Raw genomic sequence first — 25,167 nt, forward strand, 5'->3', positions numbered from 1 at the left:
TTTGGGAAAGGCAACTCTCTACCCCCTTCAAGTATTAAGTGAGCTGAGTGAGTATTCCTTCTAAAACAAATGCTGGTTTTTGTGCAACGAATCGTTAGCTGGGGCGTCTTGGGCCAGTGTTTTCCAGGAGGTGCAGGCAGGCTCCAGGCACAGCCCTTTCATGTGTGACAGCCATTGCCACACCTTGGGCTAAATCAGGTCAAGAGTATTGAAAATGGGGTCCTTGGCGTTTGATTCTGGACAGAAGTCAGTTATGTTAGGCTGAGCTGCTGTCCGTGATGGAAGAAAGATACCACTTGAATTATTCAACTGACTACTTAATTTTTTTTAAATTTTTTTTAAAAAGGATTTTATTTTTATTTATTTGACAGAGAGAGACAGCCAGTGAGAGAGGGAACACAAGCAGGGGGAGTGGGAGAGGAAGAAGCAGGCTCCTAGTGGAGGAGCCTGATGTGGGGCTTGATCCCAGAACTCCGGGATCACGCTCTGAGCCGAAGGCAGACGCTTAACGACCGAGCCACCCAGGCGCCCCTCAACTGACTACTTTAAAGCTATGGCTCCTGTGCTGTGCTTTATTTTGCTTGGTCTACCTGATTTGGACCACAGCTTCTTGGGAGACCAATCCAATCAGTATTCAGTGAAGGAGAATTCCAGGAAAGGGCACCTTCCGTACCATCTGCCGTGTACATTACTACAACCGGTCCGTTCTGGGTTTATACTGGCTGTTTCAAAATCCTAAATCTAAAGACAGAAATAATTAAACACTATTTGATTGTAAATTATATATAAATCACATAGTTATAGCTCAATTAAAATAAAACATACTAAGGATAGTAGAACTATTTTGGACACTATTGTCAACATAATGTGACGTGGTGTTGGTCTGATGATTTATTTTATGAAATGTCAAAATAACTTTTGGACTCGGCAAGCGCTCTAAATCTGTAACTTTTGTTTGAGAATTGTAATTTTAATGGCTGTATATGACTTAGCACAGCCTTTGGCCAATAACCACAAGTCTTTCCCTTCCCAAGTCTGGATATTTTAGCCCAGATTGAAAGGAAATATCAATATTTGGCTGGGGAGTAAGGTTTGGTCTATTTGCTATTTGCACAGTGAGCATATTTTTAAAAATTTTTATGTTTTGAATCAGGAGCATGAGAACGCTTGGGTTTATTTCTTACTGCCCTCTTTGGGCTATTCACTCTTGTGCTTAGAGGAAAGAACTTGGAGAACTAGCTGCCCAAATGTGTGATTCCTTGGTCTGCCAGGGCTGGGTACACAGCAGGTGCTCCCAGGACATCCACAGGTTGGGGGAGGGGCCTTGCAAGGGCAGGGGCAGGGCCCACCCTGTCTAGACATTGCGCTAGCATCATTCCCAGTGCCCAGCTGGCTCCAGCCACCTGGGCCAGTCCAGATCTTTCCAGTTCTCTGCGACAGATGCTGCCTGATGGCGACGTGTGAGGCCCATGGAGCTCCTAAAACTTGGAGAGGCAGGAAACTAGGTCAGAGGCGGTGCTGTGCAGACTGCAGAGCTTTGAGGAGGAGTGAGGGCATGTGCTGTGGGGTGTCTCCAGGAATAGAGGTAGGGTGAGGCTCCCAGGCAGCTTAGCCTCTTCCAGTCCTTGTCTGGAGTTGTGTGATGTAGGGACGAGAGCTCTGCATGCACACGGAAGACCTTGGATTCGGTCCCTAGTTCGCCATTGGACAAATAGTTTCCTCCTCTGTAAACAAGAGGGTTAGGCTAATGAATGATCTGTAAGGTCCTTTGAGGACACACATTCTATGTTCTATGATTTCCCACTTCTTGGTGTTTTTTCTTTCTTTTCTGTCCCCGCTTTAGGGGCCAAACGTTGGTGCCCTATGTGACTGGACACAGACTGAGGGGGTGGATGAAGGGTGGGGAGCAGCTCCTGCCTCTCCTGGCTCTCACTCTCCTTCTTTTCCCATCCTCTCCCTTTCTCCAGGGTTGAAAGTACTGCAGAAAGCTCGCAACTCGCAATATCCGTCAGCGATTTCTGAAGCTCATTATGTGAACTGGTGAACTAGGCAGGGCTCTTCTCTTGGGACAGCACTAAGTTAGATAAGAGCTCGGGTGACCTGGGGTGTTCAGGGAAATGCCAGGCCTTCAGGTGAAATTGGCTGGGATTGTGGTGACTCAGGGAGCTGGCTCCTGGGGAGGGAGTGGGGTGTGTGTGTGTGTGTGTGTGTGTGTGTGTGTGTCCTTGCATCTGAGCCAATGACACAGCCTACCACGACCTGGGCCAGAGGCCAGCCACTGTTGGGATTGAGGTAAACACCTTGAGACCCTTTGTCAACAGAGCCTAAGCCCTGTCCGCGTGTGGACTGGGAGACATAATCGGGCCTCACAATAGCCCAGGGAGGGCTGGCATTTTTCCACCTGGAGTACTTAGTTTTATCTCCAAACGCTGAGCCTAATCCTTTTAGCCCTGGCCTCTCGATGCCTCCAGGGGAGGAAGGTAATGCTATCCTTGCGTCCTTAGGCTTAGCGAGGTTATGCAACTGGTTCCAGGTCCCAGAAGAGGGCCAGGCCGGCCCATGTTCTCTCTGGGCAGGGAAGGGACAGGGGGCGCCTGCTGGATCCTCCTGGAGAGCTTCCTGGCTGGCTGGACACCTTCCCCCAGCCCCCTGCATGCCAGAGCCCCTCTCCACATCTGGCCCTGCCCTTCTCCTTCCTATTCTTACACATTCTCAGAGGAGCTCATTGCCCCATGGCCCCCAGTATACCTAGCTTCCAGCCCAGACCTCTCTGCTGGGCTCTAGACACACCACATCCTCTCGGGTGTTTCAGGGTCAGTGTGGGGGAGGGGGGATAAGGACAAGGATACGGCTCTGAAAACCACATCATGGCTCTGAATGTTAATTTTCAACCACTCTGCCTCCTTTCTCAGCTGGAGATGGGGATGGTAACAGCACCCTTCTCAAAGGGTCAGTGTGAGTTTAAATGAAATAATTCATGGAAAGCTCCTAGACCCATGCCCAGCACCTAGTATTTTCTCTTCTTTACCTTCCTTCTCCTCCAGCCTGACCCGGCATGTCTTCCCAGTGCTGATGAATGGCTCGGTGGTGACCCAGTCTTCCTGGGCGGTGCCTCTGCGTCCCCAGCATCTGGTCGCCTCCAGGCCCCAGGGACTCCCCACCTCTCCATTCTTGGTGCCACTGTGTTAACGTAGGACCCTTTATTTCTCTCTTTTCTCTGGCTCGAGCTGCCAACTGGGCTCCTCACCTCCCATCTCACTTCTTCCAGCCCAGCGCAACCACCAAATCCGATTATCCCCAAGAGCCCTCCGGTCGCTGTCTGGCAGCTACAGGACCGAGCCCAGCCCCCCAGGTGCACACGGCAGCCAACGTCCGGCCTTTGCCTGCCAACGTCTGGCCTTGGCCTGCCTTTCTGGCTGTGTGTCAGCACATGCTCCTAGGAGGAGCCGTGCCAGACCACAGCCCATGCTTCCACCCCCCCACCCCATCGACGGTTCCTTCTTCCTGGAACACCTTCCCTANNNNCTACACCCTTCCGTATCTGCCAAATGCCTGCTTTTCCTCTAAGGCAACGACAGTGATAAATATATTTACCAAATCTAACAGCTGACATTGTTCTAAATGCTTAAGCTGTATGAACTCCCCGAGTCTTTTCAACGACCTTGTGAGGTAGGTACCATCCACAGAGTGAGGAAACTGAGGCAGAGAGAGGCCAATAAGTTGACTGAGCTCCTAGAAGTAGGAACTGGCAGAGCCCGGTGCAGAGTGACGTAGCCAACTCTAGAGTGTGTGCCTGGCCAGGGCAGTGTGCTGCAGGACCCTCGCGGGCACCGCCTCCCGGGGAAGCCCCCAGCCTCTCCGGGCCTCCTTTGTGCTCCATCTTCCAGGCTGAGGACTGCTGTACCTTTGTCACAGCCTTGGTCCCATTGCTCTCTCCTGTGAGCCTCTGGACAGAGAAGACCCTATTCCATTCATTTCTGCGTGCCCGCTGCCCACGGTCCTTGGCCCTGGCCAGTGCCCCCCATCTCTGTTACAGAACAACGAAAGAGCTGATGAGTGAAGGGGCATCTGCAGGGATGCCTTCTTGTTTCCACCAACCTTCGGCCCTCCTTTCCCAAGTCTTATCTGGGACTCGCCTCCTCCAAGAAGACCGTGTGTCTGGTCTGCTCTTGATTAGGTCTGCGGACTGCGGAGGGGCCACCGGCAAACAGCAGCCTGGGGGAATGCTCTGATTTCTCTTCCGTCTGGGAAGAGGAAGCTGGGAGGCTTTGGGTCACATCACGCCCAGCTAATAGGACAGCAGCGTGAGGAAGGGTGTGGGGCTGCAGGCCAGAGACAGACCGATAGTGGGTTCTGTTAGGATGTCCCTCTGTCGCCACAGCCACCCCAACTCAGATGACTGGGTAACAGGGAATCCAAATGTAGAAGCAAGAGCCACCCTGCCCTGTGCGCCTATAACCAAGGAATCTTACAGAATAAAGGAAGTGTCTTTCTCGTAGTAGTCATTCTGAAACCAAAACTGAGAGTCGGGTCAGGCAGAGCCTTTTGAGGCTAATTCAAAGTTCCCACAGACCCCAGAAACTTCCCTCAGTCTAGCAGCCTGTGTTTCAGGGGCGCTGACGGGTAGCGGTGGGGCAGCAGGACCACCACTGAACGGGTTCTATGTGCCAGGCACTGGGCTGGCCACCCCCACACAGTCCTCACTGAGACTCTAGGAGCGGGGGTCCTGCCCTTTGTGGAGAAAGGAAACTGAGTCAGGAACCAGGTTGCCCACCCCCAAATTCTCTAAGGCCAGTCACTCGAGATTTGGATGTGTCTCTTCCCTTCAGTCTGTCCCATCGAGTGGGACGCACCACCCAGCCTGTCCCCCAGCTCCCGGAAGGAACTGAGGTCTTGGGCTTCGGCCTCGTGGGCTCCTTCCTCCAGGAAGCCTCCCCTCTTTAAATGTGTGTTGTTTCCAGGTGCTTCCTGCAGCCCTACCCCACACTTCCTGAGGAAGCTGAAGCCCAGAGAGGGCTTGGAACATTCTCTCTGCCACCTAGAGAGAACCATTTTGGTGTGGATGTATCAAAAAGCCCTGTCTAAATGTAAAATCACTGGTTAGCTTTGAAGTCCCCGACAGATATGTCCCACAGCCGTCCCTTAGTCATAGCCTCCACCTCAGTGCCCATACCCCATCCCTGACTTTCTCACCTTCCTCAGCCCCTGCTTGACCCTCAGATCTCAGGTGATCTCAGGTGGGAGGAGGGCAGGGAGAGAATAAAGCAGTTGCACATACCCTGTAATGTTTTCAAAAGCAACATGTTTATTGCGTGTGCATGTGGCTGTGTTTTAGGTGGCATTAAAATGTCCCCAGCGTGGGCCCTCTTCCAAATTGTTGAAACTTGGGCATTTCCCTGGGAGGTACCCCCCCAGAGGGTGGGGCTCCCTGGTCACAGCAGCCTCAGATCGGCTGGGCCACAGTTTGGCTGGAAAGTCCGAGTTCCCTACCCCTGGGCCCTGCTGGCTCCCTTCTTGATGATGGGAGGGGTGCTAAGAATCCTGCAGGACCCCGGGCGGGGCATGGTGCACACAGGGCAGGTCACCCCTGGGGCTCAGGTGGGGGCCATAGTGAGTTTAGCTGATCCTGGTGGTGGCCACAGGGCCTGGAGCGAGGGCACTTGGCTGGGCCAGTGTAGGGTTTGGACCCAGGCCGACTGAGCTCCAGCTTTGGCCCTCACCACCCAGGTGACCGTGGATCAGCCCCGTAACTGCTCTGGGGCTCCTATCCTCATCCATAAAGAGCAACGAATGTGCCTTAGCTGTGAGTTTGCTGTGCGGCTGGAGTACCAGTATGTCCTTGCAGCTGCTTGCCCTTCAGTGTCCTGAGTCCTCCGGCCCGAGCGCTCCACGCTCAGCCTCACCCCTGTCCCCACCGCATTGACCTGGAACACAGCAGAGGAATGGCAGACTTGATTTCCTGAAAGACTTTCTGGAGAACAGTGGCTGCTGGGGGTGGGGCTGGAAGGAGGGAGGGGATGTAAGGGGCACCAGGAGACTCGGGCGGGTGTGCGGGGGGACAGTCCCCGTTTTGTGGTGGTGCTTTGGCAGGTGTAGTCAGGACCGATCGGTCCACGTACTTTGAATACGTGCACTTCAGTTATACCACAGTCCATTTGGGGAGAAAAGTAAAAAGAGATTTCAGAGGGCACAAAGGACCAAAATATGCTTTAATGCTCCATTTACATTTCATTCAACCACAGCAGAACATTCAAAAAGGCGGCTTTGTGGGTTCTCACGAGGTGGTCTCCCCAGACCATCCGTGCGTCTGTGAGCTGGGCCCAGCGTGCTGTCCCCACGAGTCCCACCGGGGCCCCAGCACCAGCGCGGTGCTGTTCCTCGGCCGAGCCTGGCGCCTGGCAGGCATGCGTAAAGACGGAGGAGTTAGTGAAGGAATAGACGGGTGTGGAAGCGGAGATCCAGTCAAGAGAAGCCCCTGGACTGGCAACCGGCTCTGCTCTATCAGGCCTGCTTGGACCCGCAGAACCTTGTCACTGGTTCCCTCCTGCTTCCCCACGTGTGGTCTGCCCAGGACGCCATGCAGGACCCTTGGCGTCGGCCTCCCCACCACCCTGTCACCTGCACACCAGTCCCAGCACCTGCTTTTCCTGCACACATTTCCTGGGGCCTTAGCTGCTCTCTCAGCTTCGTCTGCACACAGCGGAAGGGGGATGGCGCGCGGGTGTGTTTAACTCCCGGAGAACGTGTTTTCCCTTCTGGAGGAGTGCGGACGGTGGGTGCTGCGGTCTCAAGGGCATACTGAGGGGTTGGACCTGGTGGCTTCTGACAGCGGCCTTCCCTGGCATCCTATGGTGCTGTCACTCCTGGACACGGTTGTTCCTGTTCGGACTGATGTGTTTGCGGGCTGGTGTGGTGCACAATTCAAAAGGTCCAACAGCGGTTCCACCTTCTCGTGCCCGGCCATTGAGGTGACCGCCACTGCTGGCTCCTCCTGTGTCCTTCCAGGGACATTCCAGCGAATGCAAACCGAGAAGGAAGCTTGCGGGCTTGGGCCGGGTTGGGTCAACCCTTGTTTGGTGGTTTTTGACACTGGTAGATGCCCCGTCATTTATTCAACCCCCTCCCCTACCCCAGGATATTAGGCTTAAAAATAACGCTGCAATGCATAGCCTTGTCTATGTATGTCTGAGCAGACGTACAAATATAACTACAAATCCTAGAAGTCGAATTGCTGGTTCAAAAGACGTACGGCACTGGAATTTGTACAGATATGACCAAACTGCCTTTCAATGATACTTGCAGTTGATGCTTCCACCCGCAATAGAGTGTCCGTCTCCCCACAAACCTGCACCAATAATACTTATCAAATCATAGAGTAGATGAGTTTTCCCAAGGGGGACGTACGTACATGACGACCTTCTAGGTCAGAAGTGGCATATGAACAGCATCCCAGCATCCCAGATGCTTGTTGCTGCTACTCACTGTTCTGCCCGAGGGTAGTGAACACCCGACCCTTAATACCAGATGGTAGTTTTGCCGGTCCTAGACTGTTACGTGCAATTATATCGCTCGTAATCGATTGCTTCCGGTTTCTCAGGCTCAGCATTTAGGAACCTCATCCACGTTCTTGTGTGTGGCAGCCGCTCCCCCATTTTCATTACGGCTGCTTATTCCATTTTTAAAAATATGGGACGACCTCTTTGTCCATTCTGCTGGTAACAGGCATCGGGGTGATTTTTAGTCTGGGGCCGTTGGGAATAATGCTGCTATGTACGTTCTTACACCTGTCGGGTAGGACAGCGGGACTCATTTCTCGGGTGTTTCTGGGAGTAGGACAGCTGGGGCGAAGGGAGCGGGCTTATGTTTAGCTCTCCGGCGCTGTAGGTCGAATTGAGAGCTCTAGCTGCTTCGCGTCCTCTCCAGAACTTGGTGTTGACAGAGGTTTTCAACTTGAGCCATTCTATGGGGGTGGAAGTGGTTTCTCACCGTGGTTTTAGTTTTCATTCTCCTGATGACTACATTTGAGCTCTATTTTATATTTTTTTGGTCATAAAAACTTTTGTGAATATCTCTTCAAGTCTTCTGTTATTTTTCTATTTTTTTTAATCGATTCGAGGAGTTCTTTATACATCCTGGACCTGAGTTTCTTGTCCGATGTAAATATTGCAAATATTGTCTCCCATTCTGTAAATTATCTTTTCATGTTCAAGAAGTCTTGCCTACTTTGAGGTCATAGAGATGGTCTCCTATGTTATTTTCCAGAGGCTTTGTAGGTCTTTTTTTCAAGACCTGAGCTGAGATCAGAAGTCCAAGGCTTGGGGCGCCTGGGTGGCACAGCGGTTAAGCGTCTGCCTTTGGCTCAGGGCGTGATCCCAGCGTTATGGGATCGAGCCCCACATCGGGCTTCTCCGCTATGAGCCTGCTTCTTCCTCTCCCACTCCCCCTGCTTGTGTTCCCTCTCTCGCTGGCTGTCTCTATCTCTGTCGAATAAATAAATAAAATCTTAAAAAAAAAAAAAAAAGAAGTCCGAGGCTTAACCAACTGAGCCACTCAGTTGCCCCAAGGGGCTTTATATGTCTTTTATATTTAGATCTCTATTCCATCTGGAAATCTTAAGTTAGATGCAAAGTAGGAGTTAAGAATAATTTTTCCCGCTATGGATATCCTATTGACTGGGTATATTTGTTGAAAAGACCATCCTTTCCTCACTGCTCTGCCGGTATTACCTTTGTCATAGAATGAGTGTTCATGTATGAATGGGTTGATTTCTGGACAGTCTTTTCCGTTTTATTGGTCTATTTGTCTATTTTTACACAATATGCTGTCACAATTTTTGTGATTTTATTTTTTTAAAGATATTATTTATTTGAGAGAGAGAGAGAGACTGAGCACAAGCAGGGGAAGGGGCAGAGGAAGAAGGAGAAGCAGACTCCCCGCTGAGCAGGGAGCCTGATGTGGGGCTGGATCCCAGGACTCTGAGATCATGACCTGAGCCGAAGGCAGATGCTTAACTGACTGAGCCACCCGGGTGCCCCAATTTTTGTGATTTTAAAATAAGTTTTGGTATCCAGTAGTACAAGAATTCCAACTTCGTTCTTCTTTAATATTGTTTTGGATACTTCTGGCTCAGCATTTCTACATAAAGTTCAGAATGTATTTTTCAGACTACAAACACGAAAGCTCTAGAATTCTGATTGGGATTGCATTTGATACATAATTTGGGGAGAACTGACTTCTTAGACATATTGATTTTTCCAACCCATGGGATAGCCCTTCACGTATTTTGGTATTTAATTTTTCTCAATATTTTTCAAGGTTTTATATTTAGCACTCTTCTACATCTTTTAGGTCTATTCCTGGGTATTATATTTTGATTGGTTGAATACATATTTAAAAATGTTATTTTTAATTGTTAGTATATAAAAATACAGTTGATGTTTATATATTTAAATTTAGTAATCTGAAGATCCTTTTGCATTTTCTATATACACAATCACGTAGTCTATAAATAATGACAGGTTTTTTTCCTTTCTAATCCTCATACCTTTTATTTTTCTTGTTTTATTGCACTGGCTAGGTTCTGTATTGAATAGAAGTAATGATAGTTGGCATCTTTATCTTATTTCTCTCAGGGGGAAAGCTTTTAGTGTTAGTATTAATTTCACCAGTAGGTATGATGTTTGTTTAGGTTTTTAATAAATATCCTTTGTCAGATTGAGGGAGTTATTCTCTATTCCAAGTGTACTTAGAGTTTTTTTTTCCTAATAATGCATTTCAAATTTTATCAAATATCTCTTCTATATTGATTTTTTCTTTATTCTGTTAATATGGCAAGTTACATCAATTTTTCAGTGTTAAATTAGCTTTGTTTTCCTTTTATAAACCCAGTTTGCTCACAGTGGCATTTTCCTTTCCATATGTTCCTGGGTTTGATTGGGTAATATTTTGTTGAAGATACTGAAACTGACGTGTGTGAAAGAGATGGGCCTCCTGTAAGTTTTCTTATTAAATGCTTGTCAGGGTTTGGCATCAAGGATATGTTGGCCTCATAAATGAGTTCAAAGTGTTCCCTCTTTTTCTGCTGGCGAAATGTGTTTGAGAAAGAGTGATTGTCCTCAAACATTTGGGAGAATTAATTTATTTATAAGATTTTATTTATGTGAGAGAGAGAGAGTGGGAGACAGCGCACATGAGTGGGAGGAGGGGGAGAGGGAGAAGCAGACTCCCCTGCTGTGCAGGGAGCCCAAGTGGGAGAATTTAATAATGAAGCTATTCTTCATTAAGAAGAATTTATTCTTGTTAATTTGTTCATTTATTCTTCATAAACTGAAGTTTTCTTAGTGGGAAAGTTTTACTTAAGGATTCATTTTCTTTCATTAATATGGAATTATTCATATTTTCTATTGTGTCTTAGTTTGGTTTTTCAAGAAGTTAGTTTCATCTAGTTTAATGGCATAAAGTTGTTTCTAATATTATTTTATAATCTTTTATTTTTGGATATTAATAATTTGTATACTATCTCCTGGTACATTTTGCTAGGTGTTTATCAATTTAATTCTTTTCAAATAACTAACTTCAGCTTTGTTGATTTTTCTCTATTTTACATTTGTTTTCTATTTCATTGTTTTCCTCTATTATTTCTGTTTTTTGTTAGGTTTACTTTGCTATTTCTTTTCTAATTTCCTGATATAAATACTTGTATCACTGGATTTCATCCCCCTTTTTTTTCTAGTATATCCATTTGAGGCTATACATTTCCCTTTAAGCATGGCTTTAACTGAATCCCAGAAGTTTTGATACGCTGTTTTCATTAAGACTTAACGTATGTTCTAATTTCCAATGTGATCTTTTGTGAACCACGAGCAGTTCAGAAGTACTGTATATTCTCTACATTCCAGACTTTGTGATTCTTCAACCTCCATTTGGTTTTGGACTTCTGGTTTAATTTCACTGTGGTCAGGGAGTATGCTCTGCGTCATTTTAAACCTTTGAAATGTATTAATATTTGCTTGGTACTAATACTATGGCTTAGTACATGGCCAATTTTAGTAAATTCCCCATCCGCACTTACAAGAATGTCTCTTTTGTAGTTAGTGGGCACAAGGTTGTACATATGCCATTAGGTCTGTTTCTTAATTGTGTACTTCAATCTTTTATACTGTTGTCTATTTTTTATTAAGCTATAATTCACATACTGTAATACCCTTTGAAAAGGGGGGGTAATCAGAAGGGGGAGTGAAGCATGAGAGACTATGGACTCTGAGAAACAAACTGAGGGCTTCAGAGGGGAGGGGGGTGGGGGAATGGGATAGACCGGTGATGGGTAATAAGGAGGGCACGTATTGCATGGTGCACTGGGTGTTACACGCAACTAATGAATCATTGAACTTTACATCAGAAGCAGGGATGTATTGTGTGGTGACTAACATAATATAATAAAAAACATTAAAAAATACCCTTTGAAGTATACAATTCAGTAGTTTTTAGTACGTTAACAATTGTGCAACCATCACCAGTAATTTCAGGACATTTCATCACCCCAAAAGGAAACCATGTCTCCCTTCTCCATCCCTTGGCAACCACTAATATATTTTCTGTATCTATGTATTTAATTATTCAGGACATTTCGTATAAGTGGAATCATGTAATATGTGGCCTTTTGTGTGTGGCACCTTTTGTTCCACGTAAGGTTTCCGGGGTCCGTCTATGTCGTAGCCTGTATCCGTGCTTCAATACGTTATACGGCTGAATACGGTCCCATCGTGCAGTCACACCGCATCTCGTTGACGCTTTTCTCACTCGATGGACACGTAGGTTGTTTCTCCCTTTTGGCCATTATGAATAATGCTGCTTTAAACATTTGTGCATAAATCTTTGTGTGAACATAGGTTTTCAGTTCCCTTGGGTGTGTGTGTGTGTGTGTGTGTGTGTGTGTGTGTAAGAGCGGAATTTCAGGGTCATATGGTAATTCTATGTTTAACTTTTTGAGGAACTGCCAGACAGCGATCCAAAAAGCTGTACCATTGTACATTCCCACCAGAAGTGGATGAGGGTTACGATTTCTCCGCATCCTCCCCAACACTCCTTACTGTTTATCTTCGAGCTGCTCACCGTCCTTTGGCTGTGAAGTGGTAGCTGATTGTGGTGTTCATCTCCGTTTCCCTAATGTCTAGACATGGAGCATCTTTTTATATGATCGTTGGCCAGTTGACTATCTCCTGTGGAAAAATGTCTAAAATGTTTTGCCCATTTTAAATTGCATTTTTGGTCTTTTCATTGTTGAGTTTTAAGTGTCCTTTATATACTCTGGATAGTAGTCCTAATCATATATGATTCTGAAAATATTTTCTCCCATTTTGTGAGTCGCCTTTCACTTCCTTGATTCTTGTTTACTCTTTTCTGCGTATCCCATCAGTCGCTGAGAGACGTGTGTTAAAATCGCCCGCTGTGATTATAGATTTTTGATTTTTCCTTATAGTAGTATCTGTTTCTAAAGCTTATTAGGTGCACACATAGACTTATAATATCTTTCTGTTGCATTGACACATTTTATTATTCTGAGATGTCTCTCCGTTCTAGTAATGCTTCTTCCTTAAAGTCTACGGTCTGACATTAGTACACTACACCAGCTTTTTTGCGTTTGTATATCTTTTTTTGTCCTTTTAAAATTCTGCCTGTATTCTTATTTAGACATCATCTATCCTGTAAGTAGCTTATATTTATTTTTTAAACCCAGTCTGACATTTTTCATTTAAGTGAAATATATAACCTATTGTATTTTATCTAATTACTGAAATATTTAGATTTAAATCTAGCATCTTATTTGTTTTCAGTTTGTCCCCCTGATGTTCATTTTTCCCTTCCTTTTTGGTCCTCTTTTGGAATAATCATGTGTTTTTCAAAGAGTCCATTGCCCTGCTTTATCAGCTTGTTAGTTACACACGATCTTAACGATTCTTCTAGTGATTGCCCTCGTGATTACAACACGCATCCTTGACCTATTAAAGTCTCATACAAGTTAGTGCACCTGCCACTTCCAGACATCGCAAAGATTGGAAGTCACTGACTCCATTTACCTCTTCCCACCTGTTATGCTGCTGTTTGCGTATACGTTAATTTCCATTATTTAAAACCGCACAATATGTTTTCATTATTACTGCTTTAACAGTCACTCTTCACTTAGCTTTACTCATTTACCTATCCTTTTCTTCGTGCTCTATTTCCACCTGCATTTCTTTGTTTTTATCTGGCATCCTTTTTTTATTCAATACTTTTTTTTTTTCTTCAAAGAATAGTTTCAGACTTAGGAAAAATTGCAAAAGCAGTACAGAGGGTCACCACTTCCCTGCGGGCGCTTTCCCCCGTTGCTATCTTACATCAGAATATTTCCTACAATCAATGAACCAACTAATACAACTAGTATTAGCCAAAGTATATCCTCTAGTCAAATTTCCTTCTTTTTTACCTAATGTTCATTCTTCCCTTCCAAGAAACCACATTATATTTAACTGTCATGTCTCCTTAGGCTCCCCTTGGCTGTGATAATTCCTCAAGTTTACAGATTTCTTAGAGACCATGCAGTATACATCCATACGAAGAAAACCATTTTAAAATTCTAAATTCAACAAAATTTGCACTTTCTTCTGCCCAGACAGGAGATGAACACTTAAGAGAGAGCTCCCCTCTGCTTGTCCCGGGCTCCATGGGGCCATCCATGTCCGATGGCCAGGCCGAGATCTGAGCAAAGCTTTGAAATCAGGTGTTTTTTTGTTTTGTTTTGCTTACCTTGACCAGATATCCTTAGGTGGCATCACTCTCTAACTTTCTTTGGCGACCTGCGTAAAGACATCATTTCCCTATTATACTGCGAAGGCAAACACTGACGTATTAGTGGAGAAGGGAGGTTTACTCCTGAGTATATTTGCATTGAGCTGAACTCCATCTGAACCTACAGGCCTGGTTCCATTATGTGGGGCCATCTGGAAACACTACACACTATGCTTCTCCAGATTTTTTAAGGTGGGCTTTTGAGCGCTCCCAAATCTTCTTTCCTCCGGGACAAACTGTCTCAACTACTCCAGTCAACCACGGGGATGTGGCTGTGAGCCCTGTCGACATTTTAGTCGTCCTCCTTGAACGAATTCCTGTTTATATTTCTATTAAGGTGTGGTGCCAGAGAGGGACATAATACATCGGGGCTGCAGCCCAGCCTGTGGTCTCGTGGAACCGTAAGCTCCCAGGGCCTGAGCCCAGCCTGGCAGGGCTCCGAGCTGGTGCCTAACCAGAGGGGCCTTGCTATGTGGGCTGCTGGGCAGAACCGGCCTTCACGGCCCAGGCCACCCTGGTAGGCCTGTTTCAAGCCACAGCAGGAGTGGGTGTACGCGCTCTGCGTTTCCCCCACCCATCGGCGCCGATTCCCCCAGCCTGAGTCCTCTGTCTCATCCAGATTTGCATCTTCAGTCAGAGCTCTGCCTTGGCTTTGAAGTGAGGCCCCGAATGACGTCAGTGTTCACGCTCAGCTGCCCTCGCCTCCACCAGGCTCACGAGGACAGGAGAACGTCCCCTCGTTTCAGACCACTGGGTGCTCCAACTACAGCCGTCTTCCTTTGTTTCTACAAGTGCTGGGCCCACCCACAGAGGGTCAAACCCAGGTCCCAACAGACAGAGAGGCGGGGGGGCCCCCTGCCGACCCTTACACCTGCCTTGGAAAGCAACCACCCCACCTCACGTCCAGTGAGTACACTCTTATGATGGTCCCTGGCTGCTGCAGGATCTAAGAAGGACCCAGAAAGCTCTGTAGGCGTGGTGGAGAAGCTGGTGTCCCTCCCTGCTATTCCAAGCCCCTGCAGGCTGCAGGAGGGCTCAGCTCCCCACCTGTTGGCTTGAGCCACTAAGAGATACACCATCTCTTCCCTCTCGTTGCCTCAGTCACCAGGAGCAGACCAAGGCTTCCAGGTCATCAGTCACCACCTGGCCCCTGGCCCCAGACGGTTCTGCACATCCGTCATTCTCTCCCATCTGCCACCTCTCCCACCCTCCACACCCTTCCACCACGCTCTCTGGAACTCCGTCCGACATCAGCCACCTCCTAGATCCTTCCACCACGCTCTCTGGAACTCCGTCCGACATCAGCCACCTTCTAGATCCTTCCACCACACTCTCTGGAACTCTGTCCGACATCAGCCACCTTCTAGATCCTCCCCTCTTCTCTGCATGTGACTTTACCTTCCTCTTGAACTAGAGCCTGGCTCTCTGCTGAGGGCCCTGCTCCCTGCAGCCGTCAGGGAGGGGCTGGTTTCTCTCATACAGGCAGGTATCAGGTGGGGCCTAGAGGTGGAGGGGGTCCTCCTAGCTTGGCGATGCCATTTCCTTTCCCGTCATGTCCTAGCTCTCTTCTTTCTCCTCACGGCTGTCAACCTTGGCTTCTAGTTACTCCCCCTTCAGGGATTTGGGTCTGGAGCTCACACCTCTCCTGTACCTCTCTACTCCGCATCATCATGACACCTGCGTGTCAACCTGTCTCCCGTTTCTCACACCTTCTCCATTTCAGCCACCTCTGAAATCTCAAAACTTGCTTTTATTTTTAACAGTTTTAAATTTGCATAAAGTAAAATTCTTTCTGATGTACAGTTCTATGATTTTGCGCATGCACGGATTTTCATCACCACCACCAGCACCAGGATATAGAATAACTCTAATACTCCAAAGAACTCTCCCATGCAGCCCCTTGATTCAAACTTCTCCCACCCCCTAACCCCAGGCAAACAATGATCTGCTGTCTGTTCCTGCATTTTTTGCCTTTTCCAGAATGTCATATACATAGAATTATATAGACTGTCCTGTTCGATGCTGGCTTCTTGCACTCAGCGTGATACCTTTGCCCTTCCTCCATGATGCTGTGTGAATCGAGTTAGCGAGCCTAGATAGCTGAGTGGTATTCCATTGTAGGGATGGATTACAGGGTTTTGTTTTTGGTTTTGTTTTTTTAAATCCATACCCTGTTGAAGGACATTTGGGTTGTTTCTAGTTCTCGATAATAATAGCAGCATTATTCATAAATGTTTGTGGGCAGATGTTATATAAATCTAAAGTTTGCACTTAAGATAAATACCTATTTATTTGTGGTGTTGCTGGGTCATAGGGGAGTATAAGTGAAATTTCAATTTTCAGTTTCCTCTCTTCTGACAGTGACTCTCTGCATGGTTCACCTTTCTCCACACCTCTCTCTGACCTCTCTCTGGCCTCATCAGCACCCCTTGTTCATGGAGCCTACTGATCTTTCATTGGTCATCTTCCCCTTCATCTTTTTTCCTTCTCACACAACTTAGTTTTCATGGTCCGTCATAATAGTCCTTCTCTTGGAAACATTCCTAGCTTCTTCTCGCATGCTGTTCCGCTCCCCACCCCCCAACCTGGCAACCTCAACTAACCACCCATTCTGCCTGCATTAGGGTGGAACGGTGTGGTCAGAGAAGAACATGCAACTGTGCTAATGGGTCCATTTGTGACCAAAATCTCATTTGAGCATCTGATACTAAGCAACAGTGTGGCTTCCTAAAATGACGATTCCACACTTGTCTCCTCAGAACTCTGACAGCCTCTCCCCTCTCTCCGCTAACGGTCTTGCCTCCTCCATCGCTGCGGAGATGGAAACGGTTAGATTGGAGGTTGCTCACCATCTTCCCCTCACCAATCCCACCCACCAGGCTGCAGCCTTATTCTACTTGTTGCCTTCCCTCCTGCAAAATGATGAGCTGACAAATGTTTCTATCCATGCTGCACTAGAGCCCATCTGTGCCCTTCCTACGTTCCCAGTGCCATTATTTCTGCAACGATGCCTTCTCTCGCCCACCTTAATCAATTTCTCCCTCTGCCATCACCATATAAACACTCAATATCGATAGTTCATCTTGCAATATAACTTCCCTGAGAAAAATCTGAAACTTCATGGGGAGAAACCCAACAAATTCCACCTCAGCCAACTGATGAAGGGTAACATCAGCAGTGAGAAGTTCCACTGACAGTATGTGCCCTTGATATGATGGGATGAGACCGGGTCTTTACGTCTGTGGTCTTCCTCCCCAAAACCCATAATCTCTAACCATGACAATAACACGCGACAAATCCAAATTGAAGGCTGCTGTTACATTAGAATATCTGAACAGCACTCCTCAAGACTGTCAAGGTCGTCAACAACAGGGGAAGTCTGAGTGCTCTTATGATGGACCATAAAAACTATCACAGTCCAGAGAAGCCTAGGGAACAACCTGGCAATTACACGCAATGTGGTATCTTGGATAGGATCTGGGAACAGAAAAGAAATCCATTAGACAAAAACTAAGGAAATTTAAATCAAGTAGAAATTTTAGATAATAAGAATGTATCAATATTGGTTCCTTAGTTGTGACATACGTACCACAGTAATGTTAGCAATAACGGGAACTGGGTGCATGAACTCTCTATAATATTCTTGCAACTTGTCTGCAAATCTAAAATTATTCTAAGATAGAAGTTCATTAAATATTAAAAAGCAAAACTGCCTCTTCTTCCAGCTTTACTCCATTTCCCTGCTTCCCTTCATAGGGAAACTTCCTGAAAGAGTTGCTACGGTCTCTGTTCCCTCTCTGTCCCAGCCAGCTCGATACCCAGTCCACTCCCATCAAGCTGCTGTGCTTTGCTCTCTACCCAAACCGCATTGTGCAAGGTCCCTGATGATCTCCATGTTGCCAAGCTCCAGAGCCAACTTTGCCTCCTTCTCTTACCTGATCTTTTGGTCTAGAGTGTGGCCCAGTTAACTGTTCCTGCTTCCTGGAACACCCTCTTCTCTTGGCTTTTGGGATGCAACACTCCCGGGCTTTTTCTACTTGCTGCTTCCACTCAGCCTCTTTGCTGGCTCCTCTGACTTGGACCAGCACTTACCCGGCCCAGGGCTCTACCTTAGCACTCTACTCTCTGCCTCTGCTCTTATCTGCTGGGTAATTTAATCCAGTCTTGTGGAGTTAAGTACAACTGACCTGCTGTTGATTCCTAAATTTATATCTCCAGCCTTCACCTATGAGGTAGGGACCGTTATCATGCCTGGTTCATGGGGAGGGAGACACCGGCTCTCAGGCATTCAGGGGCTTCCCCAAGGTTACACAGCTAGCAGCAGCAGAGTCCGGGCCTGGGCCTGTCTGACTCCACGCCTGTGCTGTGAGTGGCCAGGCCCAGTCCCAGTGTCCTGCCTGCTCCCCAGCGTCTCCTGCATGTGCTGTCCATTCTGGCCTTATGCCTTTGTCCTCCTCGCCCGCTCTTGAAATGACCTCCCTGCCACCCCCGCCTTACCAACCTGTGGAGGCCCAGGCTGATCTTTCCTGGCCGCCTCTGAACTCCCACAGGACCTGGATTCCACCCAAAAGCAACTGAGGGTTCATTTGCATCTATTAGTTTTGTGCTTTCTGAACCCAAGACAGGGGTCCTTGGCCCAAGTACAAGTGCACTTGGGGACACCGGAGTCCAGTATTTGAGACAGGGACTACCTGAAAAAAACGTGGGCCCTGGGCCTCTTTCATTGTACACCAGCTCATACAGGGGAATGACTCAGAATTGCTTTTGTTTCCGCTCTTCGCTGGTAAGCTCTTGGAGAGACCATGACTTCACCAAACGAGTATCATTTAAAAAAACTCTGTGTGTGTGTGTGGGGGGGGGTAGCATTATAACTTTAAAAGTCTTTTCTCCTGATCCTGCCTGGGTGTCCTGGAAGAGAAGGGATTGATTTTGATTTTGCAAAGGCCACCGAGGGGCCACGCAGTTCCCGCCGGGACCAGGGAGTTGGAATGACTGGTTCTAGGACAGACAGTTGTGAGCAGAGGCTGCTGCTGGCTCTCTCCCCCGCCCCTGCATGACCCTATAGAGAGACAGCCGCCTGATCATAAGCAGGGCATGATTTAGAAAAGTAAAATTTGAATTTGGGAACCTATCAGGCCATGTCTAATTCAGGGCTTTTGCCATGCCCTGTCTCCACCTGAATTGGTCTTGGCCCTTCCCCTCCTATCTTTACATTCTCCCTGGGAAGGCCCCACTGGAGCCCTGGCACTTCCAAATTGAGGTCCTCCCTGACCGCTAATACCCACGCTGCCCCTTCGAGCCATCAAAGTGCAGAGTGTGACATGGAGACCAGCACAGCTCCCACGCTGCTTCATGTAGTCTTCTGAAAGCAGGACCGTGACTTCTGTCCTTGGGTGCCCCCCTAGGATACGAGAAAGAGCCCAGTGGCAGACAGAAAAATAGGTGGAAATATGGCTGATGCGACATGGAGCCCAGGCTTGAGCAGTTCCCAAGTGTTCATGTGGCTCTTTCTGTCGGCTGACGTCCATTGCCTCACAGAGATCAGGGTCCACGTTCGTTGTCTGTAAACTATTTAATAGAGGCTTTGCTTTACATCCGTGTAGCCCATGACAAATCTACACGAAACAAGAGCCACCAGCAATGGTAGGATCAGAACACTTTAATAAGATATCAGTGTCAAAATACATTTCCTTATAAAGTTAAGCTCCCCTATAGTAATGTTGTCAGTAGGAGTTTGACAATAATGTTCATGAACTCGTTACGTTGACAGGTAAGGTTAATATGAAGCTTGGAATATTTTTCAGAGTGTTTTAGTAAAACTGCAAGGGTAGAATGCCCTTAATGCTGAGGCAACACACACAGGAAATCAAACACCAGCGTTTACATGTCAGTAACCCTTCAAGTTCTGCCGCCGTGCGTGGGGCCAAGCGGTGCTGCTACGGTGTGATTTGGTCAAGGCAGCGGCCAGGTCATTTTTCTCCTAGATTTCTTTTGAACTTCAGTTTTTTGTTGTGTTTTTGGCATTGAGTCCATCCAGCTTTACCAAATTCTTGGCCTGCTGTGCTTTATGTGTGTTTCTAGAAACTTCCTCATCATACCCAGGGTAGAAGAGCTCTGTGTGATTGGTATTTAAAAACCAAAAGGTATTGTCCCTCTTAACCAGTGAGTTCTAAAGTGCTCTGAGAACACTTGATTTTCAGTGCTTCCTACCTGTATAAGTCACTTCAGGTGACAGTCAGACCTTGGGGCAGGCCTGAGGCTAGGGGCCAACCAGGAAGTCTGCCTGCTGCTCCTGGCAGGGCCACCTGACAGCAGGCTGAGGAAGGGGTGCTGGCCTGGTCAGGCCCAGCCACCCCCACTTCCCACACCCTCTCTCAGGCCAGCTTCATGTGCTCCGGGCTGGTAAGCTGGGAGGACGGTGGGCTGGATCACTGCACCATTTCTGAATCCTCACTTTCTTTCCTGAATTCCCACTGAAACCATCTCATGGTAATTCTGGAAATATCCCAATGTGCCATGTGAAAGACCTTTAGGGTCCCATAGCTCAGTGCACTTGAAGGGCTAGCAACAAAATCTGAAGAAAAATTAAAGCACTTCCCCTTAGATTCGCCCCACCCTCACCCCATAACATGCCAGCAGACCCTCCTGGCAGCAATAATATACATACATACATACATACATAATACATACAGAACATGAGAAGACAGCTCGCAATGCTCCCACACTTCATGATTCCATGTCTTGGATTTTTGTCACGCCCATGGCATATCCCCAAAGCAAAAAGCCAACAGCGAGAGACCTCGAGCAGAGCTAGGACAGGCCCAGGGGAGTGCCGAACCCCGGCAGTGTCGGCAACACCAGGAGAGAGAAGACCAACACCTTATGAAAAAGATCTGAAGTGATTTCGTGAGCAGGATTCCATTTCCGTTTCTAAGTTTTTAGATATTACAAAGTACCCATATATATGATAAACACATTAACCCAGATATAAGTTTTCTTTAAAAAACTCAGTTACGTTTTTGAATAATAATTAACAAATCCGCCAAATGCGGGAGAAAAACCCCGAAGAGTGAGGGAAAAGCCCCATTGCACAACCTTCACAGAAAACCACCTACGCTAGGGTTCACCCTTCACATTTCTCTTTTTTCCCCAAAATTTATGTCAAAACTAGAGCTAACAGTTGGCTTAAGGAGAGAAAAAAGATGGGAATTTACCATAGGGGGATTAGTTTTAGGAAAGAAAGCAGAAGGGCTTTGCGAGGAACGGGCCCCGAAAACCCAGCTCGGATAGCGAAGTTACTTTGTTTCTCTTTGGCAACAACAACAACTTTTCTTAGTTCAACGAAGCCCAAGCTTTCCCGACAAGAGAACAGACGTAACACAAAACTCGTTAGTATGGATACTGTGTGTGTGAGAGAGCGAGACAGAGGGACCCATGAATAACATAAATTAGAAGTAATCGAAGTTGGGGAAAGAAAAATCTTACAAAATTTAAGAACATGTTCATTGACAGAATAAAACGCGGCAGGTGAAACAACGGTGTATCTTAAAACACAGCTACTAAAGTGAGCGTCTTTAGAAAAAGGCCACTACGTGGTGCCGTGGGCAAGTTCGCCGGGTAGGTACACCTCGTAACAAGTGTGTCGGTGTTAGAAATACCTAGTTGCGGAAGTACACCTAGACAGTGAAGCTGGCAGGGGGGGTCCGCCCGGGGGGCCCCGGCTCAGGTGGCCTGGTCCAGGGCTCTGAGGAGGTCCCCTCCTTGCAGGAGCGTGGAGCTTCCCGGCACAGGAACATTCACCTCACAGTCATATCTGGTCAATTCGGGCAGCAGGTAGGGCTCGAAGGAGGGCCCAAGCAGCCGACTCACCATGCCTGAAAGAACGGTGGGTACCGTGTTTTTAAAGCTCGCAAATGTTCCAAAAAAACCTCTCTTCCATAAGAGGGCTTCTGGTAGGTTTCCCCCAAGCCACCAATTATATTCACACCAAATAGCAACCCTTTGGGGATGGTATCAAGGATCTGTAAGATGGGAACAGACTCAGGCAGCCCGGGGTAGAAGGTGGGTGTCCGGGGGCTCCCAGAGAATGGATCTGGTGGGGTGACCCCTCCCAGAGCTCTCCAGGCCGCCCCGAGGCAGTGCGTTCTCTGGGCATGTCCTCAGCTCCGTTCCTGCCCGAAGGCAGAGTGGTGTCCCCGCTATGTGAACGAGGCAGTAGGCAATACGGCGCCATGAAACCCTGAGCAGAAGACACAGGTTGGGGGACTCTTAGCCCTGGATGTCCCTTCTGAAACCCTGGGGGAAGATGGCATCTTCTGGGAAAGGTAGCTGCCCTCTGGGGCTGAGCCCTGCTGCCAGGGGTTGCAGGTCCCGAACGCACTCACCTGACACCTTGGGAGCCGATGGCAGGCTGTAGTCCTGGTACGGAGGGACGTAACACTGCGGGGGGAACCCACTCTTGGCGTTCTCTCCAGGGCTCATGGCAGGCGGTGGCAGGTGTCTCAGGGGCTGTCCTAGGCCCCTCATGGGATTTTGGGTGAACTCGTCTGAAAGACCAATGCCAGCAAATAAGGGCAGTGCCAGGCCAAGGCAGGGGAGAGACTGTGAAGCCCCCAGAAGCCCCCTTCCTTTACCAAAGGTGCTTAGAACTAGAGCCAGCTCCTGTGGCATCAGCGCCCAGAACTTTCTGACTGTATCATCTGAGCCCAGTGGAAAGGGGAGGTGGGTGTGTGCAGGAGTGGGGGGCACAGGACACCATCCTGTTCTGCCAAGGCTCAGAGAGGCAGGTGCTGAGACCGTGGAGGAACCCAGCACCCCAGGAGGCCTGGGCCTGCTGCTTACCATTGGGGAGGCTTGCACTCAGCAGTTTGTCGGGCATCAGAGGGCAGTTCCCGTTGCCCCTGAGGCTCTTCATCCTTTTCCACACCTGATGTGAAGTACTGCTGCCTGAGGGATCCCCCTGGATGTAGAAGGGAGAAGGCCAGAGAACCAGGTCCTCAACCTGAGGCAGGGGGTAGGGTGGGCCTGGACGGGGGCCGGTGTGCGCTCTCTGAAAGGCCACAGCCCTCCCGCTGCCCCTAGCAGGCTCTCTGAGCCCTCACAGCCACTGTGAGCGTTTCTGGCCAGGCTGGACCTCCGCCCTCAGCCCTGTCTCCACACCGAGTCGCGTGCCCCCATGGGCTGGGGAGGGCACCCAGACGACCGCAGGCAGGCGGCTCACCCCGCTCAGGGCTTGGAAGGCTCGCTCCTCATGCTCTCGCTGTCGCTTCAGCCTCAGCTTGTCGGACAGGGCCGCCATGGCGGGGCTCCGCACATCTGCGCCTTGCGGCCCAAAGCCCTTTGCAGACCTGCCAACGCCAAGAGAGGGAGCCATGAAGGACTTGGGAGCCCCACAGCCCCCGTTCTCAGCGCCTGCAGAGGACCCTTCCAGAATGAATACTTGCCTGTGCTGGCTCTAGGACCCAAAGGGCAGCGTCCCAGGGGAGGGGCAATGGACTTGAGATGCTGAGAAATGGTTCAAGTTACTTGTACCCCCCACATGTGCCTGTCAGCCCAGCCGTATCTGGACAGCCTTCAGGCCTCCTTTGTGGCTGCACAGTGAGTGACCTTGGTCTTGAAGACCTCAGTCTTCTGCCCTGTCTCTCCCCTGCACTGCTCCCCAGTGAGGCCCAGTGAGGATGGGCAAGTGCCCCAGGGAAGCAGAACCGTGGGCCCTGGGAGCGAGAGGTCACAGGTCAACCCCCGTGACTCAGCCCAGTGAGCGGCCGGCTGGCTGACACGGGCCTCGTTGGGGAGATGTGGGGAGCCCGGAGAGGCTATGGCAGGGGAGAAGCAAGGGCATCTTTTATGCTTTCCTCAACCAGGATTCCAGCAGAGAACTAAGAGAAGCGTCCTTCAAACACTTGTGTGCATTCTGTGACTCGGAGGAGGAGCCCGCTCTGAAGGGAGAGGCGGTGGTGTTCGAGGGCCTCCGCAGGCCCCTTCTCTTCGCCTCGGCCCTGATAGAAATGCATCCTGCTCGAGGCCTCCCCTACCTCGGGGTGATTCCCCCAAGGCCTCCCCTCTCAGAGCACAGGGAAGGCTGTGGCAGGGGAGGAGCAGCGAGCCTGTCTGGGGCCCCCCAGATCCACCCCGCCCCTGCCGTGGGAGCCTCTGCCGTGGGAGCCCAGGGTCTCTGCCACTCACTTTTTCTTGAACATGGAGAGATGGGGTGAGGTGATGGGGGCGCCCAGCGGCGATGGCCCCAAGGACTCCGTGTGCTGATCTGCAGCAGGCCACTTTGTGGGCCCGAAATGTAATGGCGGATCGGGGGGCCACTGGGTATTGGATCTGCCTCCCATGGAGGAGAGAGGGGTGCTGGTTTGGCCACAGCACGGGGGCAGGGACACCTTACTCCCGCCATCAAAGAAGATGGAGGACATGGGCTGGTGCTCAGGCTCTATCTTCTTGCTTCCCAGATGCTGCTGATACTTGTCCAGGAGGAAGGGACCGTGGGAGGCCAGCGGCTGGAAGATGTTCGTCATGGTGCTGAAGCAGTGCTGGGGGGTGGACTGCGGCTTCTCCGGCAGGAGCCTCTCCTCGGGGCAGATGGGACTAAGCTGGAAGTCTTCACCGTCCATGGGGATGTAGGGGGCCAGGGTCTCCAAGTCCAGCTCACTGAAGTCCGTCTGAGGACAGAGCAGAGGCCAAGGTGTGGTGAGGGGGGCATCACCTTGAGAATGCTGTTCCAGCCCCCGACCACCCCTTCCCTGCAGCAGGGTCTCTCCCCGCCCCCCCATGCTCTAGCACAGTCTTTGATCCCTGTGGCCCACCAAAAGAAAACTCAGATTTGTCTGCCCGCTGTGTGGGGCTCCTGGCCTGTGACGCTGGCCTTTCCCCGGGTTCGTGCCCTCTTCAGCCTGTGCCCCAAATCTCCACGCTCTACTTGGTTGTGCCTGCACGTTCCCACGGTGACCCTGCCTCACCCCACCTGTTACACCCTCCTCTCTCCCATCTGCCTTCTCTCCTGGGGCCCAGTGAGATTGAGGCCCGTGGGGCACACAGTGGCTCCCGGGGAGCCAGGGACAGTTCCTCCTCTCCCTTCTAAGCCCCTGCACAGACCCAAGCACCACGTGCATGACCGGGCTTCGTCTGTGGCCTGCTGGCAGAGAGACTGTCACCCGGCAAGTACTTAAGTTCCCAGTGTCCTGATGGGCACTCCAGGGCATACCCCGAGCCCACGCAGACAATGCTGCCCTCGCTGCTGGGGGTGGGGCGTGCAGCTTAGTGACTATTCACTGTAGGACACCGGGGAGGACAGAAGCACACAGAATCGAGTCCTGAGCAACAACCCTCAGGACT

General features: G+C 49.2%; 1 protein-coding gene and 1 long non-coding RNA gene across 2 annotated transcripts in view; both read right to left on the reverse strand.

Moving 5' to 3' along the window:
- Nucleotides 1–471: 471 nt before the first annotated feature.
- LOC121100965 lies at nucleotides 472–4,221 on the reverse strand. The gene is made up of 3 exons (XR_005832749.1): nucleotides 4,099–4,221; nucleotides 3,029–3,180; nucleotides 472–1,724 (listed from the first exon to the last, which is right to left on the reverse strand). It is a non-coding gene; the product is annotated as an uncharacterized LOC121100965 (long non-coding RNA).
- A 15,250-nt stretch (nucleotides 4,222–19,471) lies between these two features.
- EPAS1 (endothelial PAS domain protein 1) overlaps nucleotides 19,472–25,167 on the reverse strand; it is an 82,453-nt gene continuing 76,757 nt past the window's right edge. The window contains exons 12-16 of the mRNA XM_008699825.2: nucleotides 24,013–24,494; nucleotides 23,048–23,174; nucleotides 22,669–22,786; nucleotides 22,212–22,373; nucleotides 19,472–21,701 (exon numbers count right to left, since the gene is read on the reverse strand). Of these exons, the coding sequence (XP_008698047.1) occupies nucleotides 21,550–21,701; nucleotides 22,212–22,373; nucleotides 22,669–22,786; nucleotides 23,048–23,174; nucleotides 24,013–24,494 (1,041 nt within the window). The 3' untranslated portion in view covers nucleotides 19,472–21,549. The remainder of the gene's footprint in view (nucleotides 21,702–22,211; nucleotides 22,374–22,668; nucleotides 22,787–23,047; nucleotides 23,175–24,012; nucleotides 24,495–25,167) is intronic.

This window comes from Ursus maritimus, unplaced genomic scaffold (assembly GCF_017311325.1).
Source record: "Ursus maritimus isolate PB19 unplaced genomic scaffold, ASM1731132v1 scaffold_6, whole genome shotgun sequence".
Taxonomy (NCBI): domain Eukaryota; kingdom Metazoa; phylum Chordata; class Mammalia; order Carnivora; family Ursidae; genus Ursus; species Ursus maritimus.